This window comes from Leptodactylus fuscus, chromosome 8 (assembly GCF_031893055.1).
Source record: "Leptodactylus fuscus isolate aLepFus1 chromosome 8, aLepFus1.hap2, whole genome shotgun sequence".
Lineage (NCBI taxonomy): Eukaryota > Metazoa > Chordata > Amphibia > Anura > Leptodactylidae > Leptodactylus > Leptodactylus fuscus.
In genome coordinates, this window is record NC_134272.1 from 66,608,815 (window position 1) to 66,627,976 (window position 19,162).

General features: G+C 42.2%; 1 protein-coding gene across 1 annotated transcript in view; it reads left to right on the top strand.

Moving 5' to 3' along the window:
• The window catches only part of RAMP1 (receptor activity modifying protein 1), a 43,722-nt gene extending 26,155 nt beyond the window's left edge, over nucleotides 1–17,567 (top strand). The window contains exons 2-3 of the mRNA XM_075285233.1: nucleotides 8,009–8,147; nucleotides 16,457–17,567. Coding sequence (XP_075141334.1) covers nucleotides 8,009–8,147; nucleotides 16,457–16,712 — 395 coding nt within the window. The 3' untranslated portion in view covers nucleotides 16,713–17,567. The remainder of the gene's footprint in view (nucleotides 1–8,008; nucleotides 8,148–16,456) is intronic.
• Nucleotides 17,568–19,162: the final 1,595 nt, after the last annotated feature.

Sequence of the window (19,162 nt, forward strand, 5' to 3'; positions counted from 1 at the left end):
GTAAATTTCTTCTGTATTGTCATCTTACTGTTTGCATTATCCCTTTATTGTATCATCACATTCTACATTATCCCTATACTGTGATATCAATATGTGTATTATACCTCTACTGTGCTATCATTGTGTGTATTATCCTTGTACGGTGGCATTGCTGCCTGCATTATTCCCATACTATGACATCACTATGTATATTATCCATATACTGTAATATCAATATGTGCATTATTCCTGTACTATGCTATTATTGTATGTATTATCCCTGTACTGTGATATCAATATGTGTATTATTCCTCTACTGTGCTATCATTGTGTGTATTATCCCTGTACTGTGGCATTGCTGCCTGCATTATTCCCATATTATGACATCACTATGTATATTATCCATGTATTGCATTATCACTATACTGTGACATCACTGTGTGTATTACCCCTGTACGGTGGCATTGCTGCCTGCCTTATTCCCATATTATGACATCAATACGTATATTATCCCTGTATTTTGACCTTACTTCATGCATCATTATACTGTGAAGTCACTATGTGCATACTCCCTGTCCTGTGACATCACTGTGCACATTATCTCAGTACTATGACATTATTGTCTACCAAATTTTAAATATTCTGAACTTCCTGCTAAATACGGTGATGGTGTAGGTGGGCTCCTTCCTAGGTCTTGGTGTTGGACCCCATGGTTACTTGTCACGCACCTACATCCAAGCACTGCGAAGCTGTTCTTCTAATAACATTAGACCTTGCATTCTGGCAATAAGCTGTTATTAGAGGCGGACGTGACTTAGAGATCCACAAACAGCAACTGCTTGTTTATTCCTCCATTATTGCTGAGCTCGTGTTTAATTGCTTCCCAATTCTTAATGTAGTCCCCCACGTGCCTTATATTCACTTATCTGCCCACACTGGACATAGTTGCTGTTAATTTCCTCCCTTGACGATTGTGACTCAGAAATCTCCTGTGGTCCTTATGGTTTGTGTGACGCCAGAATGGCCCAGTATAGTGTGTGAGACATTCACGAACTTCTCTTGTACGTGTAACATTCAATGACTTTTAATTCTTGGTGGGATTCTGTATTGTCCATCTGTTTTCTAAAAATACCACATTTAAAGAATCTATCCTTGTATACATTGAAAGGCGACTGACCCTCCGAGCACAAGCTTATTCAATATGAATTAGTATTGTCAACCAGTCTAGATCTCTGTATAGTATATGCCTTCCCTAGTATGAGATACTATAGAAAGAACATTACGATCCTGGTTTATATGTCACCAACATGGCATAAGAAAAAATATATCTTTGTACCATATTAGACAGTGGATATGAAATGTAAAGATTGAGAGTCTTCAGTAGTTGATACCTTTATTAATGGCTAACAAAAATGACAAATAGCAGGCCCGAAAGCTTGCAGGGTCCCTTCATCAGGCATGGTATAACACAAGGCACGCATATTTATACAGGAATAGAGTGTTTGGTGCACAATTGATGGGAATAGAGTGTTTGTTGCACAACAGACACACTATTCCTATATAAATGTGCGTGCCTTCAGATATTGTGTTAATACGGTACAAAGATACATACATACATACATCCTATTATTAATATTATAAATGTGAAAGTTTGTGAGTTTGTGGGTTTGTGTGTTTGGATGTTTGCATGTTCGGATGTTTGTTCCTCAATCACGGAAAAACCGCTCCACCGATTTGGCTCAAATTTTCCACAAACATAGTTAATACACCCGATTAAACAATAGGATACCTTTCGTCACAATAGCGCACATACGTTTGTGCCAGGACCACCACAAAACCCAAACTCACACCACCATCTCTGCAATCTCACACACTTTGGACCATAGCAAGCCACAAAATTCATATTGCCCTCTACAGCCTAGCCCCTCACCCCACACAATCACATATACATATACTTTACCACTTTGCCCCTCACCTTAACGATACTTCAGGAGGCTCTCTTTAACGCTCCGGAGCAGCCATGTTTGCCGACCCCCACCGCTCTGACAATCTGCGACACCAGCCACCCATGTCAATACCCCTAGGAAGTCTAATAAATGCAAAAAAAATTTTTTTTAAAAAAAAAGTAAAAAAAATATAAAAAAATAAATAAAAAGGATTAAAAATTCAAATCACCCCCCTTTCCCTAGAACACATATAAAAGTAGTTAAAAACTGTGAAACACATACATGTTAGGCATCCCCACGTCCGAAATCGCCCACTCTACAAAGCTATACAAATATTTTTCCTGTTCGGTAAACGCCGTAGCGGGAAAAATGGTCAAAAGGGCCAAACCGCCATTTTTTCATTGTTTTGATTCTGATAAAAATTTGAATAAAAAGTGATCAAAGCAATAACATTTCCCGAAAATGGTAGAACTACAAAGTACACCCGGTCCCACAAAAAAAGACGCCCTATACATCCCCGTACACGCACGTATAAAAAAGTTACGGCTGTCGGAATATGGCGACTTTTCAAAAAATAATTTTTTAACACAGTTTTGGATTTGTTTTTAAGGGGTCAAAATGTAAATAAAACCATATAAATTTGGTATCCCCGGAATCGTAACGAAACACAGAATACAGGGGACATGTCATTTTGGTTGCACAGTGAACGCCGTAAAACCAAAGCCCGTAAGAAAGTCGCAGAAATGCATTTTTTCTTCAAATCCACCCCATTCTGAATTTTTTCCCTGCGTCCCAGTACATTCTATAGAATAAATAATGGTGGCATCAGGAAGAAAAATCTGTCCCGCAAAAATTAAGACCTCATATGGCTCTGGGAGCGGAGAAATAAAAAAGTTATGGGGTTTAGAAGGAGGGGAGTCAAAAACGAAAATCAAACAATGCCATTGGCGGGAAAGGGTTAACTTCAAAAACTTCTGTCCCAAAGTCACTATGTAAAGTTTCTCACAACACCGTATAGCAGCTCAAATACAAAGTAACTGCAACACAAAAGTCTCACGTATTCTCTGAAACAAGATACAAAGTTACATTTCATATCCCATACCTTATACACACTACGAAAACCTTACCCGCGCCTGTATATACCCACTGCTACAATCACCGCAGACGAAGTCGCGGGTACCAGCTAGTATATATATATATATATATAGAGAGAGAGAGAGATAGTTTAAATGTGGATTGTGAGCCCTATATAGGGCTCACTATGTACATTTTCTTTTCCTATCAGTATGCCTTTGTAGAATGGTAGGAAATCCACGCATACACAGGGAGAACATACAAACTCCTTGCAGATGTGGTTCCTGGCAGGATTCAAACCCAGGACTCCAACGCTGCAGTGCTAACCACTGAGCCGTCGTGTTTCCCCATGTTGGTGACAGATATGTTGCTATCTAGACTTACTTTCTCATACATCAGATAAATAAAAGTACTTCTGATCACGGATTCACGCCCTTTTAGCTGTTTTTTGCAAAATTCAAGCACTGGTGAGGGATTTATAACTGAACATACAACAAAATATGGTACTTATGCCCTGTCTTCAGTATGCACTTTCCTTAAAGAGGACCTTTGGGCACAGACAGTTCTATATACTGCTGGAAAGCCGACAGTGCGCTGAATTCAGTGCACTGTCGGCTTTCCCGATCTGTGCCCCGTGTAAAGCGCTATCAGTCCCGGTACGTAGCTCTTTACAGTCAGAAGGCCGTTCCTGACAGTCAGTCAGGAACGTCCTTCTCCACAGCAGCGCCTATAGCACTGTACAGTGTGAGCGGGGAGGAACGCCCCCTCCCCTCATGATAATACTCGTCTATGGACGAGCCCTTTGAGCAGAAGGATGGGGTGTTCCTCCCCGCTCACACAGTACAGCGCTATAGGCGCTGCTGTGGAGAAGGACGTTCCTGACTGACTGTCAGGAACGGCCTTCTGACTGTAAAGAGCTACGGTACCGGGGCCGATAGCGCTTTGCCCGGGGCACAGATCGGGAAAGCCGACAGTCCACTGAATTCAGCGCACTGTCAGCTTTCCAGCAGTATATAGAACTGCCTGTGCCCAATCTGATGAAAGGTAGTCTTTAAAAGAGAGCAGGCCTTCATGTCACGACAGATTTAAAGAAGACCTCTGCCAACTCCAGCTCTTTGCATCCTTCAATAGGTGCAGTTGGAATTTTTTCTGTAGCCTTTACTGTTCCCAAGCAATAATTCCTGTTCATATCAGCACTGTTTTTGCATGGGTTTCCTTGGGGTAATCTGCCTTCTTCCCACATGCTAAATATATACTAATAGGTAAATTGACCCTTCTGAGTGTTGGGGATGAGCGTCTGTATGGCAGCCAATAACTAACTCTGGATGCTTTGAGTCCGCTAGTAAGAGAAAAGTGCATTACAAACGGTTGTCATTGTTTGCAGATACAGATTTAGATGGAAATAAGTTGTTGCAGATTTTACCAGAGTCCATTGAATTCAGATCCCCGTGATATAGGTAGCACATAGAGAAATGCAGATATATTACCACCATACACTGATGGGTTAATGGTTGTTGGTAGAGGACAATGTATGTAAAACCTATTTACAATATTGACAGGCCAGGAAATTGCCACATTAATGAACAGATTGTAAGGAAAGATCATTATTTCTTACACTGTAAATAGAATTTCATTTTTCTCTTGTACATGGATGAAGAAGGATATTACTTGTTCCCCGGGTCATGTATTGACCAGTTATCAGCTACTTTACCAATTTCTATTATCCAGAAATCAATTGTCCCATAGGGTAGTTACAGGAAATCTATAGCGTTCTTAGCTACCAGGGTTTACACGTTTTCTATGACATTGTCTTTTCGGATGCATTGTCTGTACATCTGTGAAAATTCAATTAACCCAACACAGAATGAAAAGCTGAACTTACAATTTCAACAAAGCAGCTCATCCATGCTTAGCAGCCGGACCGTGACTAATGTGGTTTTAAGATGTGTAATAGTAATGTCTTCCTGGAATGGAATAAGTCACAACCTCGTATTATAGGAGTGGTGATGATATCAACATACGCAGGAATGTGCCAAAATAATGATTCCATATGCTCTAGAATTGTAGAAGATTCACTGGCACCTAAAATAGAGTCTAGTCTATGCCACTAGGGTTTGTAAAATATTTTGGAGCCTTCAGCTCTTATTGAATGGGGTCGTTCATATTTATGCAAACTGTCATATAAGAAGTCTATGGGGCAACCGGGCACTTAGGTAAGGTTATGGAGTTTCCATGGGATTCTGATTATACAATTGCAGCATGCTTTATTTTATACTATACTACAGAGATATCCTTCCCTCTGGGAGAACATATATATGTCTGTAATATAGTATAATTTATATGCCAAAGAGTGACCAATATAAAGTTCCCATGGGTTCATAGCACTGAATCATAGGCCATTAGGCTGCCCTCGTATGTCATGTAAGGCCTATAGTTTTATTGCTGCAGCTTTTGTCAAGGTTTTGCATGCATTTTATTTAGCAAAAACTGGGACTGAATCCAAACTATACAGCACACGTGTCCTTTTTTCTGGTTTGGACAGTAGCAATGCTTCCGTATGTCACCTTTGTGATCACGTCCTTATAGAAAACCACATTAGAGACGCATTAATGGTTGATCATTATGATAAAAGATTATTCAAGGGAAATGGAAACTGTGTCACCATGGAAATACAGAGTGAATTGTGAAGTCTCTAATCTATGTGGGCACGCGACCACCTATTGCACATTATAAGGTTATAGAGGAGGTAGACAGTGAAGAATGCTCATATCTACAAGGATCTTCAGATCTGCAGAGTATAATAATTGTTCAGGGGCGTCCACTATGGGGCATAATAGTGTGTGCAGGGGCCACTATGGGGCATAATAGTGTGTGCAGGGGCCACTATGGGGGATAATAGTGTGTGTAGGGGCCACTATGGGGCATAATAGTGTGTGCAGGGGCCACTATGGGGCATAATAGTGTGTGTAGGGGCCACTATGGGGCATAATAGTGTGTGCAGGGGCCACTATGGGGCATAATAGTGTGTGCAGGGGCCCAGGTCCGCCATGTGTCTGCTCCCCCCCCCCGCCGCCATTTTAAAACTACTTTATTTTGCGACATACCAATTATGTATTAAATTTAATTTTTTTTCTCTACATCTTTAGGCAATGAGTCGATTCATGTCCCCCCATCCATCTCTGCCCCCAGATTCATGTCCCCCCATCCATCTCTGCCCCCAGATTCATGTCCCCCCCCATCCATCTCTGCCCCCAGATTCATGTCCCCCCTCCATCTCTGCCCCCAGATTCATGTCCCCCCTCCATCTCTGCCCCCAGATTCATGTCCCCCCTCCATCTCTGCCCCCAGTGTCATGCCGTCCTCTCCTTCATCTGCCCCCAGTTTCATGCTCCACCTCAATGTGTACACAGATTCACATCGCGTCTACACAGCCAGTAGCCGGAGGACGCGGCAAAGCAAGGAGCTGAACTGTGACAGCTCCTTGCTTTAGCTGCGTATGTATTCAACTCAGATCTGCGTCCTCTGGACAGGACATACCTCCCACTAACCGGGACCGCGGGACACGTCACCAGAATCGTGAATGTCCCGTGGAAATCGGGACGGTTGGGAGGCATGCCCAGTGAGCAGCGCCAAGCTCCAGCTCCTCGCACAGGTGCAGTACTCCCACTCGCTGGCTTCAATACGGGTAGTACTGCGCCTGTGCGAGGAGCTGGAGCTCGGAGCTGCTCACTGAGCACAATGACTTCTGCGGGCGCCAGCACATGGTGGCGGGCCAAAACCGGCAAAAGTTTGCCACGGGCCCCACCATTCCTAGTTATGCCACTGCTGCCTAGCTTATGTAATGGCTGACTATAGATGTCTTATTGAGTTATACCTGGAAGAACAGTCCATGAACACCAGGTCACACATGTATTTATCAGTTTCTGCCACACTTGCTATATTGCTATCAGGTATATAATATCCAGCATGGAGGTTTCAGTTTTCTACCACTAGCAGTAAAAAGAAGTTGTACAGAACTGAGTGACCTTCTCTTGATGCCACCATACACCCTACAGATGGTGCAGACATGTTTCTCTCTTTATACCCCAAGTTGAAGCTTTGCTGGAGCTGCCCAGTCTGTTGCAATTTGTCGACATTGTGACAACTGCTTAGCCATGAAGTGACAAGTCACAGAAATGGCTTGTCAATGTAGAACGTTCTATCATATAGATCCCTGAGTACTGGTAGACTCCATGGCTTTTTGTGTGTGCAATAAATCCCAACCGGAAAGGTTTTACGGATACAGAAGTGAGATTCCAATGGATTGTCCGGGATGCTTAGTGCACATTGATAAGGGAATCCTTACATCCACCTATCCCAATATATTCTAAGGAGAGGTAAGACCTGGTGCTCATCCCCAATAATAACTAGTGGATGTGTTTTTTTTTTTTTTTATAACAACCACAAATGATAGATAGTTACTCCAATATGATGTGTGGAGAACATATACCATGACTAGTAGCCACTGATCCACCGATAGCCAATACTGCCCCATCTCATCTTCAGGGACATATTGTATTGTAACAGGCTGACTTCCGCTTCTCTTGTACTGATCATGTCAAAAGAAATAAAATGCTGTCAATTTGTAAGGGAGAGTCCACACCTACCGCTCTACTGCATTTTTGCGGTTTTTAGAAAAGCTGGCTTACGTGACCTTCCCATAATAGCTGTAAGAAGTGCAGCGACTCTTCTCTCCATTATTAGAGGATCTATTGACTGTAACATGTCAGAGCTGACGTGGAGATGTTGTCCGTCATACTTCATGTACACTAACCTGTCATACACCTGCCAGTACATGCCATTGGTATGGTAATATCATCGGCGGTTTGACACACAACGTGACACAATTACTGTGTAAATATACACATGATAAACATGTATGTCATTGATGTAATGGTGGTTTAGTTGACAGCTACTCACTTGGAACAAGATGAATGTAAGCTATTATTATTATTATTTTTATCTTCTAGCCCCTCCGCTCATGGCGTTCGCAGAATGTGACAATGAGTTTTATTCTGGCCTACTGAATGAATATTGTCTGCTACAATTCCAGCTAAAAATGGACGCCTTGGGAATGAAGCTGTGGTGTGACTGGCAGGCGACAGAAGAGTAAGTACACATGGACATGAATGAAGCCTGAATTCAAAGCATGTCCAATAATATAGAAGATTTAGATTTTCAAGGATTTCCCTAAATACACTTAGTTTGTCTTTGCTTTCTTATCTTTACTTTCTAGTAAGCTCCCTGGATGGTGAGAATTTAACTTATGGGCTCTATACTATGCGCAGGAAATATGAAGCTCTGGTTTAGGAAAATAAAGTTTCTAAAGAGGACCCTTCACATTCTCTGGCACCCGCGGTATTATATACGGCTAGACAACTGGCAATGCGGTAAATTCATTGCATTGTCAGCTTTACCGATGTGCCCCGCAGGTGGAGGTGATATCGGTACCATTCATTTCGGCACCGATAGCTCTCCACTGTCGGAAGGGGGGGGGGGGGGACTTACAACCTAATATCATCACTGGGCGGTAAGGAACACCCCTCCAACAGTACTCCTCTATGGCATTGTACTGTCAGAGGGGGCATTCCTTACCACTCAGCGATGACCTTGAGCATTAAGACCTGCCCTTCTGATGGTGAAGGCATATCTGTGCCTAAAGTAACGGCACCGATATCTCTGACACCCGGGCACTTACCATCAAAGCTGACAGTGCTCTGAATTCAGCTTTACAGTGGTATATAAAATTGCCAGTGCTAGAGGATGTGAATGGTCTTTTTTTTTTTTTTTTGGTTATGAATTTATAGGGATTTGCTACAGGTAAGGGGTTAAATTGCGGATTGGAAGGCACACTGCCGTTCCATTAATTTCTAAAGGACTGTTGGATACCTCTCATGTACAGTGTTTTGGCACCCATGTTCTCATGGTTGGCAGGGGTCCTAGTGCTTGGAACACTACTGATATGTAACGTATTACCTATCCTGTGTTTTGCATTGCTGGACTAAGCATTTCAATTCCTTCACTTTGGCCTTATTGAAACGAAAATGTATTTTGTGGTTACAGATAAATATTCACCATAATCCTACAATGGACATATACGGTATTAATATGCGCAAAACTACTGAAGGCACAATTTAGAGAAGATCTCCTACAGCTTAGCTAAACTGAATACTGGTGTATTTGGACGCAGGAGTAGTAACTTTATGCCAGATAACTCCAGTATAGCCTGTCTAGGAGGAAAACAATACCCAGACATCAAAAAGTAATATACATAGTGTAGTAGTATTAAAAAGAGACCCAGGTCCAGCCAGTCCAATCTATACGTCTACCATGTTGATCCAGAACAAGACAAAAAAAAAAAAAAAAGTGAGGCCCACGCCCCATGTTCCATATTAGTGAAGAATCCTTCCAAATGTTGCAGTGAGAATAAACCCATGGTGTCCTATCCTCATAAATCTAATACTTAACGTAACATCCAGGCCATTTTTGTACTTTTTCAATGGCCCAGGAGTCAACTGGAAATGGGTAATTGTTGGGCGAACCTCATTTGATTGGAAATTATATTGTTGGGGGCCTCTATGGGATATTATACTATGTTCAGGCCACCATGGGACATTATACTGTGTGGAGGGGCCACTATGGGATATTGTACAGTGTGGGGGCTCGCTATGGGACATTATACTGCACATAGGGAGACTATGGGACATTATACTACATGGAGGGCTGCTATAGGACATTATTCTGTCACAGATACCCTCAGCGTAAATGGGGAAGGTTCGCACTTTCTAAACAGCCCGGGGCCCATGGTCCCCTTATTCCGCCCCTGTATACACCTGCTCTGGTTCAGCTGTGCACAGTGGGGCAGATTTACTTTTGATAATTTGCCAGAATTCTATTGCAGTTCTGTCGTATTTGCTTAATATCACATTTATTAACTATTTTAGACACTTTCTAACACTTTTGCGCCCTATATGACAGAAGACTGTGGCTTGCCAGAAAAGTAAGGGGTCTAAAGATGGAATTCTGTGTTTCAGTTTCTTATCGTGGTTGAACGTGCGGTAGAGGACGATGAACATCACTGAACATATTGACCACGGCACTATCTAAACTAAATAGTCACAATAAAATATTACATTTCCATAGTAACCGAACCCTGGGAGACCCCTCATCTCCTTGGAGATACGGGTTTTCATACGTCTTAAAATAAAAGGGGACAAAAACAAGAAAATGAATGGTAAAGGTGTCTTCTCCCCATAGAGTCTGTCTTATATACATGTGGTCCGTGACCCTACACACTCGTACAGCATAGCTTATATGGCGCACGTAGATTTTTAACGGCTAGGATATGTATCCACATGGAAACTGTGTTCACAGAAGAGTCAGCTCTGGACTCTGCATTTCCAGTTACATTAAAATTAAATTGGTCATTCCTACGATAACAATGACGTCGCGCGGGATGAAGTCAGCGCGTCCTAGCATATCAGCGCTATATGATGAGATATACACAGTGTGTATGTCATCCCTCTGGGCTTTCTATAATGAGGGGATACAGACAGCATTGTATGTATATACAGTAACCTTCTGCTCATTATGGAAATGATAGGTTGTGTATACATCTCCTGAGCACAGCTGCGAGAACTTTCCAGTGTGACGCAGTCAGGACGTACAAATTGACCTTTAACACTTTCACATTTTCCCCAAGAATATTGTATGGAGACCGAACCCATGAGGTGTAAGCATTTAGGCTCCGGTTACACAGCGAAAATCACAGTTACAGAAAAGTTGCAGCCTAATGTGACTTCCATGAATCCTCGGACGCGGGGCACTTTGGATGTTAATGCTCGCCAAAACTTTGTTCATATTTTCTTTCCCGCCTTCCAAAATCCATAACTTTTTACATCTTTCTGTTGCCATCGCCATACGAGGGATTATTCTTGGTGGAACAAGTTCTACTTATTTGGCACCTTATAATGTTTTTTGGGTGTTTATATGAACCTCTATTATTCTGTTTTGCATTTTGCTTCTACGGCATTTATTCTGCATTAAAAATGATATGGCTGTTGGTTCAGTACGATTACAGCAAAACCATATTTATATCGCTTTTTTTCATATTTTACCACTAGTAGAACGGAATTTTTTGAAAGTTAATGGTTTTCCTGGGGTCACCGTAGTCTGACACCTATAACCTTTTTTTTTAACTGTTTAGTGGATGGGGCTTTTTCAGGGATCTTTATTTTGTAGGGCAAGTTGTAGTTTTAATTGGTACCAATTTTTGGTATGTATGAGTTTTTGACTTTTTGGAGCAAAATGCATTAATTTGTGCATTGCAGTATATACTGTACATTGTTTACGGTGTTCAACACATTTGTAAATAAAACCAGTTTTTGGATAGTTTAGACTGTTTTTTTTTATTATTATTATTATTATTATTAAAGGGTGGCTTTTATTTAGATTTTTATTATTTATACTTGTTTTTAAGGATTTTTTTTTAACCTTTTTTTTTTCCTGTTCCATAAGGGGACTTGAAACTGGAATCTCCTGACCCCCAGTGCATTGCTGTGCATCGCATATAAGCTCCCTATGTTGCCCTCTAATACTTTGAATCCATTGAAATAATTGAGATTTTAAAGCAATCTATGTGTCTGATTCGTGGGGCCCAATTGTTTGGACCACCATCAATTGCAAGAAAGGATGCCCTATGTTCTCTTTGAATGGAGCGGCAGTCAAGCAAGTACTCTGCCAGTCCACTCATCTCTATGGCACTGTCTGATCTCTGGAATGGAGCAGCAACACATATGCTTGTCTGCTGCTCCTTTCTAAAAGGGATATGTGGAGCCCTCATTGCTGTGATCATTGGGGTCCCAGTGGTCAGTCCCCCATCTATCGTAAACTTATTATCTATCCATAGGGTAGGTGATAAGTATCTATTTTGGGAAACCCCTTTAAGGAAACATACAAGTAAGACCAGTGATAGTTTTTTCCTCTCACGTCATCTTTCGACAAAAACACAATCCTGGAATCTTTTTGTATTCAACGTTAGTGGAGATCCCGGGAACCAAATGTCTTCCATTTTTTCTGTACTCCAGATCTATCTAAATAACAAACTGCAGAACAAACCCTGAGTATTTTTATCCTGAACTCATGTGTCGCTCCCCTGCTTATTCCTCATCTGCTTCAGTCAAACCTGAAATTTTTGGGGTTTGCTACCCACGAATCGTTATTACATTTTGGGGTCCCTCACATAGATACTCAGCTTTCCTCACCTCACCTAGGTGTTCGGTCTTCATTCTTGCCATACGGCCTTCACCCACTGAGGCCTGTGCAATCACATAGGGCACACCAATACCATGATTTGGGCATGCCCCACATTACCAGTTAAGCCCAATCAAAGGCCTTAATGGTGACCCTTGGGTGCATGATGTTAGAGAAGACACGAGAAGAGGCTTTGGGTGAAGAAGGGATGTCAGGAAAGAACAGCGGACACCCAGGAGAAGCAAGAATCAGTGATAGCGATCTTGTCTACACCTCCCCCGAGCCTCCGCTTATTATACTCTGGGGTTTAAGAAAACTCAAGAATATTCTTGGAATGACTCTCATGAGATTTGTGCATGTGTGTGCGAATATCTCTCTGTATTATAAAAATGAATTCTTATTTGTCTGTCTGTTCTCTATTGCAAACCAAACGACTGTACTGATCTTCACCAAATTTGGTACAGAGATACCACACAGGAGAGGATTAGATACGCACTTCTTTACACAATACCACACAGGGGAGGATTAGATACACACACACACACACACACACACACACACACACACACACACACACACACACTATATTATATATGTTATATAAGACCTCATGCCCTATCAGGAAAGCAGATTATGAAACTTTAAGAAGCCATAGATAAATGGGAATGTAATGTTCTGCACCTTAGACATGTCACACAGATACATATCTAAAAATACTTTTAGTTCTACTCCTACTTCTGTTGTCAGATTCATGAATTTTCTTTGAATTCATGAACCCTTTCTTTGCCGAAATGACTTATTCCACCCTTCATAAAGGCCAATCTCTTTTCCTTTGCACATTAGACACGAAATGACCCAGTCACCAAGGACTCTTGCCTCCTGGACTGTATATAAGAACAGCTGCCTGGGTCAGCCATAGAGTGTGGGAAGAATCCTCCGCTGGAATGAGTTTTATTTGCACCTGTCCGGCACTGTCAGGGCAGCGCTCAGTAAACAATGATGAAATTACAAGGCTCTATGAAGGCAATGTGCCTCTATATGAAGGCTACAGCACCTAGGGGGGAGGGGGGGACAGCAGGGAGAATTAGAATATTTACTAACATTTCTCATTGGTTTTGGTTAATTATTAGTTGATTCATGAAGATACAGAAGTGTCCAACTTTCACTTTCTGCAAATTACATTAAGGGTGCTATACACTAATAACACGTCTCGCATAGAGGTAATGCATTTTTTTGTTTTTTTTTCATAGCTGGTCATTTACACAAGGCAATGATGGGAAGTGTTTGCTCACCTTATCCCTGCCCTGGGTAAACCTGTCCCCAGTCAGAGGTGATTGGATTGTTCACTGGGACATAAAGCTGTTTGCTGGTTGGCAGCACATTGTCCTGTGTATAAGGGGATGTGTTACTGACATAATGGAACTCTGGGGGACGCAGGATCCAAACAAGAATCATTCTTCCCCCATGTGGTTTGCATTGCCTGTGTAAAGGACGAAGCATCCAAGTGCATATTCACATTATTGACAGGGTCTCTAAAGAAAGACATATCGGTATATAAAACGCAATAGGTGGCCATGACTCTGCTCCGATCTCTTCTACTAGTATCAGCGTCAGAACACGCCATGTCATTATAATTTGCTTCAGCGAAGAAGGGTTCAGCGTCCCCATCTCCGGTTAGATTGGAGCAGCCATCCATATCTCATTCAGAAACTGTAATCTTTCTTGAGAATGTTTAAGAGGAAGTCTGCGAACCTCTAGGGTACATGACTCAGACTCCTTTGCTGACAGACCCTATGTCCCATAGGTACTCAATTCCCACACTGCGACAATACAATTCTGTGACCTCTCCCTTGAAGTGTTGACATCATTACTATAAAAATCCAGAGCGCCTTTGGAAATCCTCTATAAAGGGCACATTGCCACCGGCGGCTCCAATAATCTCACATTAACCCTTGTCAAGTATTTTCCAGGCGTAAGCCCTGCTATCAGTAGTTCCCATTTACTGTGGCCATTGTGTCTGAGCTCGCAGTGTAGACTGCGCTGTATAAAGATCATAAAGGGGCGACCGAGTATTCCAGTAATAAGACATTTCAGGTCAAGCTATCTCTAATGCAATTTGTGTTTATAGCTCATCTGCGATATTAACCAATTATACGTCAATATAACATAATATGCGGCTCCTTGCCCAGAGCAAACCCTGGTCCCCTAAAGTGGTCGCTGACTATTCCAGGGCACATTGATTTCTCTGGGCTGACTGCTGATAAGATGTCTATGTTCTTTCTTTTGTGTGCAAATTCATTAAGATTCTTCATTAATAAAGCTGATAAAGCTGAAGTTACTGATAAGACGCAGATGTTTTAATATTAAGAGCTGAAGGTACAGAGTCTTTAAGATAAAGTAAATGTGGCAGGTGATGTAGTTACTCTCCAGATCTATAGGCAGAGAACAATCAGTGGCACAGACATAGGAAATATGGCGCAAAGAAGAAGCGCATAGAGAAATGTTATTCTCCGGAATCTCAGAAAAATCACTCCTTGGAACACAAGGATAGGATCAGGGCAAAATCAGTGCCGTGTGAATGGGCTCTTACAACACAAGACCTCTCAGAAAGTAACCAAAACCAATGTAGACCAGAGAAGAGAACATTCATGACCATCACACATAATAAATTAGTAGGAATAAAGTTAATTTTTTTTTGTTTTTTTAATGTAGATTGTGAGCCCCATATAGGGATCACAATGTACATTGTTTTTTTCCTATCCGTATGTCTTTGTAGAATGGGAGCAAATCCATGCAAACACGGGGAGAACATACAAACTCCTTGCAGATGTTGTTCCTGGGGGGGGGGGTTCGAACCCAGGACTCCAACGCTGCAAGGCTGCAGTGCTAACCACTCATCCACCGTGTTGCCCCTAATAAAGTTAAAATATGTAATCACAATAATGTATCAGTATGACAATATATTCATTACCTCTGCATGTAAACGTGTAGCATGTGCCAAGGAGACAAATAATAAAATGCAGGAGACTGAGAAACAAATTAAGAAACAAAGTGCCTGCGGAATTCTCTGACCAGGATCACGTGATCGCTCACCAACGCTGATGGGGGAAATATTCGTAGGCTTATAATTCACATATATAATAAATATCCAATAACAAACTCCTCCACAATATGGAAATCTCCCACATAAGGAAAATAAATGCATAATGTAAATATGACTCATCAATCCATAGAAAATATATCAGATGAGATGAAACCAATAATAAATCACGATTATTAACAAAAAAAAGAAAAGAAAATGCAAATTAACAAGGAGTAATACTAAAGTATACCAGATTTAAGACTGAGTGAAAGTAAAAAAACAAAGAAATGCACCGAGCTGCATATGGTGAAGTAGTCGATCCAGCTCGACGAAAGACAGTCTATACACTTGAAAAAGGGCAGTATGCCCGAAACGCGTAGTGTCTGTTTCAATACAAATATAGATTACCTATTGTTGACGTTGGACTGAGCGTGGTGATCCTCCTTTTTTTTTTCTGATCCTCTCTGAGATTTAAGACTGAGGCCCTCCAGGTGTCCACATTGAGAGTCCGAAGGTTTCCCTGGATTAGTAACCGGACACTGTCGGGGAAGCTTACTATCCAAGGAGGCCTGGTGGATGTGGTCACCAGTTTCTTGGACATTGTTGCCACTAGAGATGAGCGAGTAATATTCGAAACATTCGAATAATGAATGGGAGCAACCGGCACGCAGGGGGTTAAGCAGCCGAACGCCAGCGCTGGCTGCGTCCATTCATTTCTATGGGAGCGTGCTATTCGAAATTGCCATTGTGCAAGCCACATTCAATAGAGGGCTGGAAATACAGAACAGACACAAGTCTTCCCATTATATCTTATCTCGGTGTAGACTACACTCCAGGTTTTGGCTTACAATTCTTGATGCAAAACACTGAGCATGTGAAAGCAGCCATATTCATATATTTCCAGGTGGAATAACAGAGGAAGGAATATCAGCACACAGATAATGCGTAATATAGTCTAATATTGCCTGCTTCACAATGCATGAGCCATATCTAAGATGTGGCACTAACCTGGTGCCAAGCTTCTGTAATGATTATTACGCGATAATACATCGATGACATGGTATTTGTTTTCCTTCTCTTACAGGATCTACACTGAAGTCACAAACTGTACCAGCCTCTTGGCTTTCCATCAGAACTGCTATTGGCCAAACCACATAGTGGACAGGTTCTTCACAGATATTCATAAGAAGTATTTCAAGGACTGTGCCCTGACCGGCAGGCTGCCGACCGACCCTCCAATGCCCATCCTGTGCTCCTTCATCTTTATCCCTATCCTCATAACACTTCTCATGACGGCGTTGGTTGTATGGAGAAGCAAGCGCAGTGAAGGAATTGTTTGACAACAATGCGGACTGCTGACCTTATAGACCACACATTTTTCCAACTTATTTCATGGCTTTTCCAATCAGACTTGGGGAAGAGAAGGAAACCAGCGATGGTACTTCTACAGTCCACACCAGACTGGGGCTGGGCCTTGAGAAATGTCAGAGAAGCTGCTTGTACCTCCTTCTAGGACATGTCTGTCCGGTTAGATCTTAGCATATGGTAGAATAAGAGAAAGATATTATACTTACCTTGATCTGTCCGTAAAGAGTAGGGTTTCTATAACCACCGGACACACCTATGGGGTTGTCCCCTTACGGCAAAAACACTTTGAAGATGTGTCAACCAGAGTCTGGCCACTAGGAATCCCAAAAATGGGCCACCTACGGTGTTGACTGTTTATAGGGGAGTAGTCTCTCCATTATAATGAATGGCAGATGGAGAACTGGAAGCATTTAGAGGTTACTTGACCTTGTTCATTTCAGTAAGGACTGGAATGGTCACTTTACTATTGAAGACAAGCACTGAAATGAATGAGGAGTCTCTGATGCTCCTTGTCAAGAGGTCATATAGCGAATCCACAATATGGCATTACCAAGGGTATAACAGCGATAAGTACTCCATGACTTAGTAAGGCAACAAGACGCAACATTATATCTGATATTCATCAATAGTCAGAAATATTCTGGGTCATAAGACACGTAGGATATTCTGAATACAAACCGCAGTTCAGAGGGCGACAATCTTTGTACGATACAATGTGGTTTGTGTTATGTAGGTACAATATGGCCAATGTCCTACTATTTAAATGGCCGCTATCCTCCGAATTGTGTAACATTTTATTTCAGAATTTGTAACAGCTTTAAATGAAGCAGAGATTTATCTATTTTGTATATTAAAATGCAAAAAATGTCTATTTTATTGTTTCTGTTTTCCTGTAATAAATGTATTTATATAGTTTATTGCCAATTGTTACGTGTTCCTGTCGCTGTGAAAGACAGATTTTTTTTATATGCAGTTTATATAGCTTATCCTAACAGGGTACTGGTTTCATACATGGGCGTGTTTTTAATTTCAGTATTTAGTAAAATATATATGACATGAAGGCCATAAAACAGAAAAAATAAGCCATGCAGCCTATAAAGTAGCATCCTCCAATGTATATGCACTGGGATACGGCCGAGATGCGCATATTACCGTATATACTCGAGTATAAGTTGACCCGAATATAAGCCGATCTACCCTAATTTTACCACAAAATAATGTGGAAAACTTATTGACTCAAGTATAAGCAGAAGAGGGAAAATGCATGACGTTCTGTTTGTGCTCATGTTAATCCTAGCAGGCTTTGGGCCTGCATGTTGTCCCAGGCTGGGTCTTGGACATTACCATATAGGCCCAAAGCCTGTGCTAGTAGTATAATGCTAATGCTAGCACAGGCTTTGGGCCTGTATGGCAACAGGCTGTTACTGCTATCATAAGGCTTTGGGCGTGTATGATAATGCCCCAGACGTCTGGGATATTATTATACAGGTCCAAAGCCTTATGGTAGCAGTGAAAGCCTGTTGCCACACAGGCCCAAAGACTGTGCTAGCAGTAACAGGATATTACTACTACTACAGGCTTTGGGCCTAAATGGTACTACTAGCACAGGCTTTGGGCCTATATGGTAATATCCCAGACCACGTGACGTCTGGGATATTACCATATATGCCCGAACCCGGCTAGGATTAACATCGGATCTCGGAGAGGTGATTAAAACTGTTTATTTTCTCTCACCTCCCCTGGGGCTCCAATTATTATACTCGGGGTTTCAGACCCCCGAGCATAATAATAGCAGCAGTGGGATCGCAGCCTGGTCTTGGGCCTACTCACTGCTGGCCTCCGTGGCCTATATAAGGTGAAGCTGGGGTCAGCAGATAGCGGCCTATTAAAAAAACCAAAGTTCTTATACTTACCGACCTCGCGCTGCTCCCGCTGCCTCCTCTTCTCCCGGCAGTACACTGCATCTCAGCGTAAAGGGCATGATGACACTGCCTGCGATGAGACGCAGTAAGACGTCATTGACACACGCCAGGTGCACGTCTGAGCTTACGTGGCCACGTGTGATGTAGCCGAGGGAGGGGGCCGAAACTGGAGCGGAGGCCCGCTGCTGACTGTGGGCGGCCACTGGAGTAGCGCTGCTGCCGATTGGTGAGTGGTGAAGCAAGCGCTGTCTCCAGGGCCGCCTTAAGATGTTTCCAAGGCAGAGAAGACGCTCTGAAAACATCTTGGGGCGTTCCTGAAGACAGCGCTGCCTCACCACTCACCTATCGGCAGCAGCGCTGCTCCAGCGGCCTCCCACAGATGTCTTGCACAGGGATGTCCTCTTTAAATTACCGTATTGACTCGAGTATAAGCCGAGCTGCACTTTTTCAGCACAAAAACTGTGCTGAAGAGCCTTGGCTTATACTCGAGTATATACTGT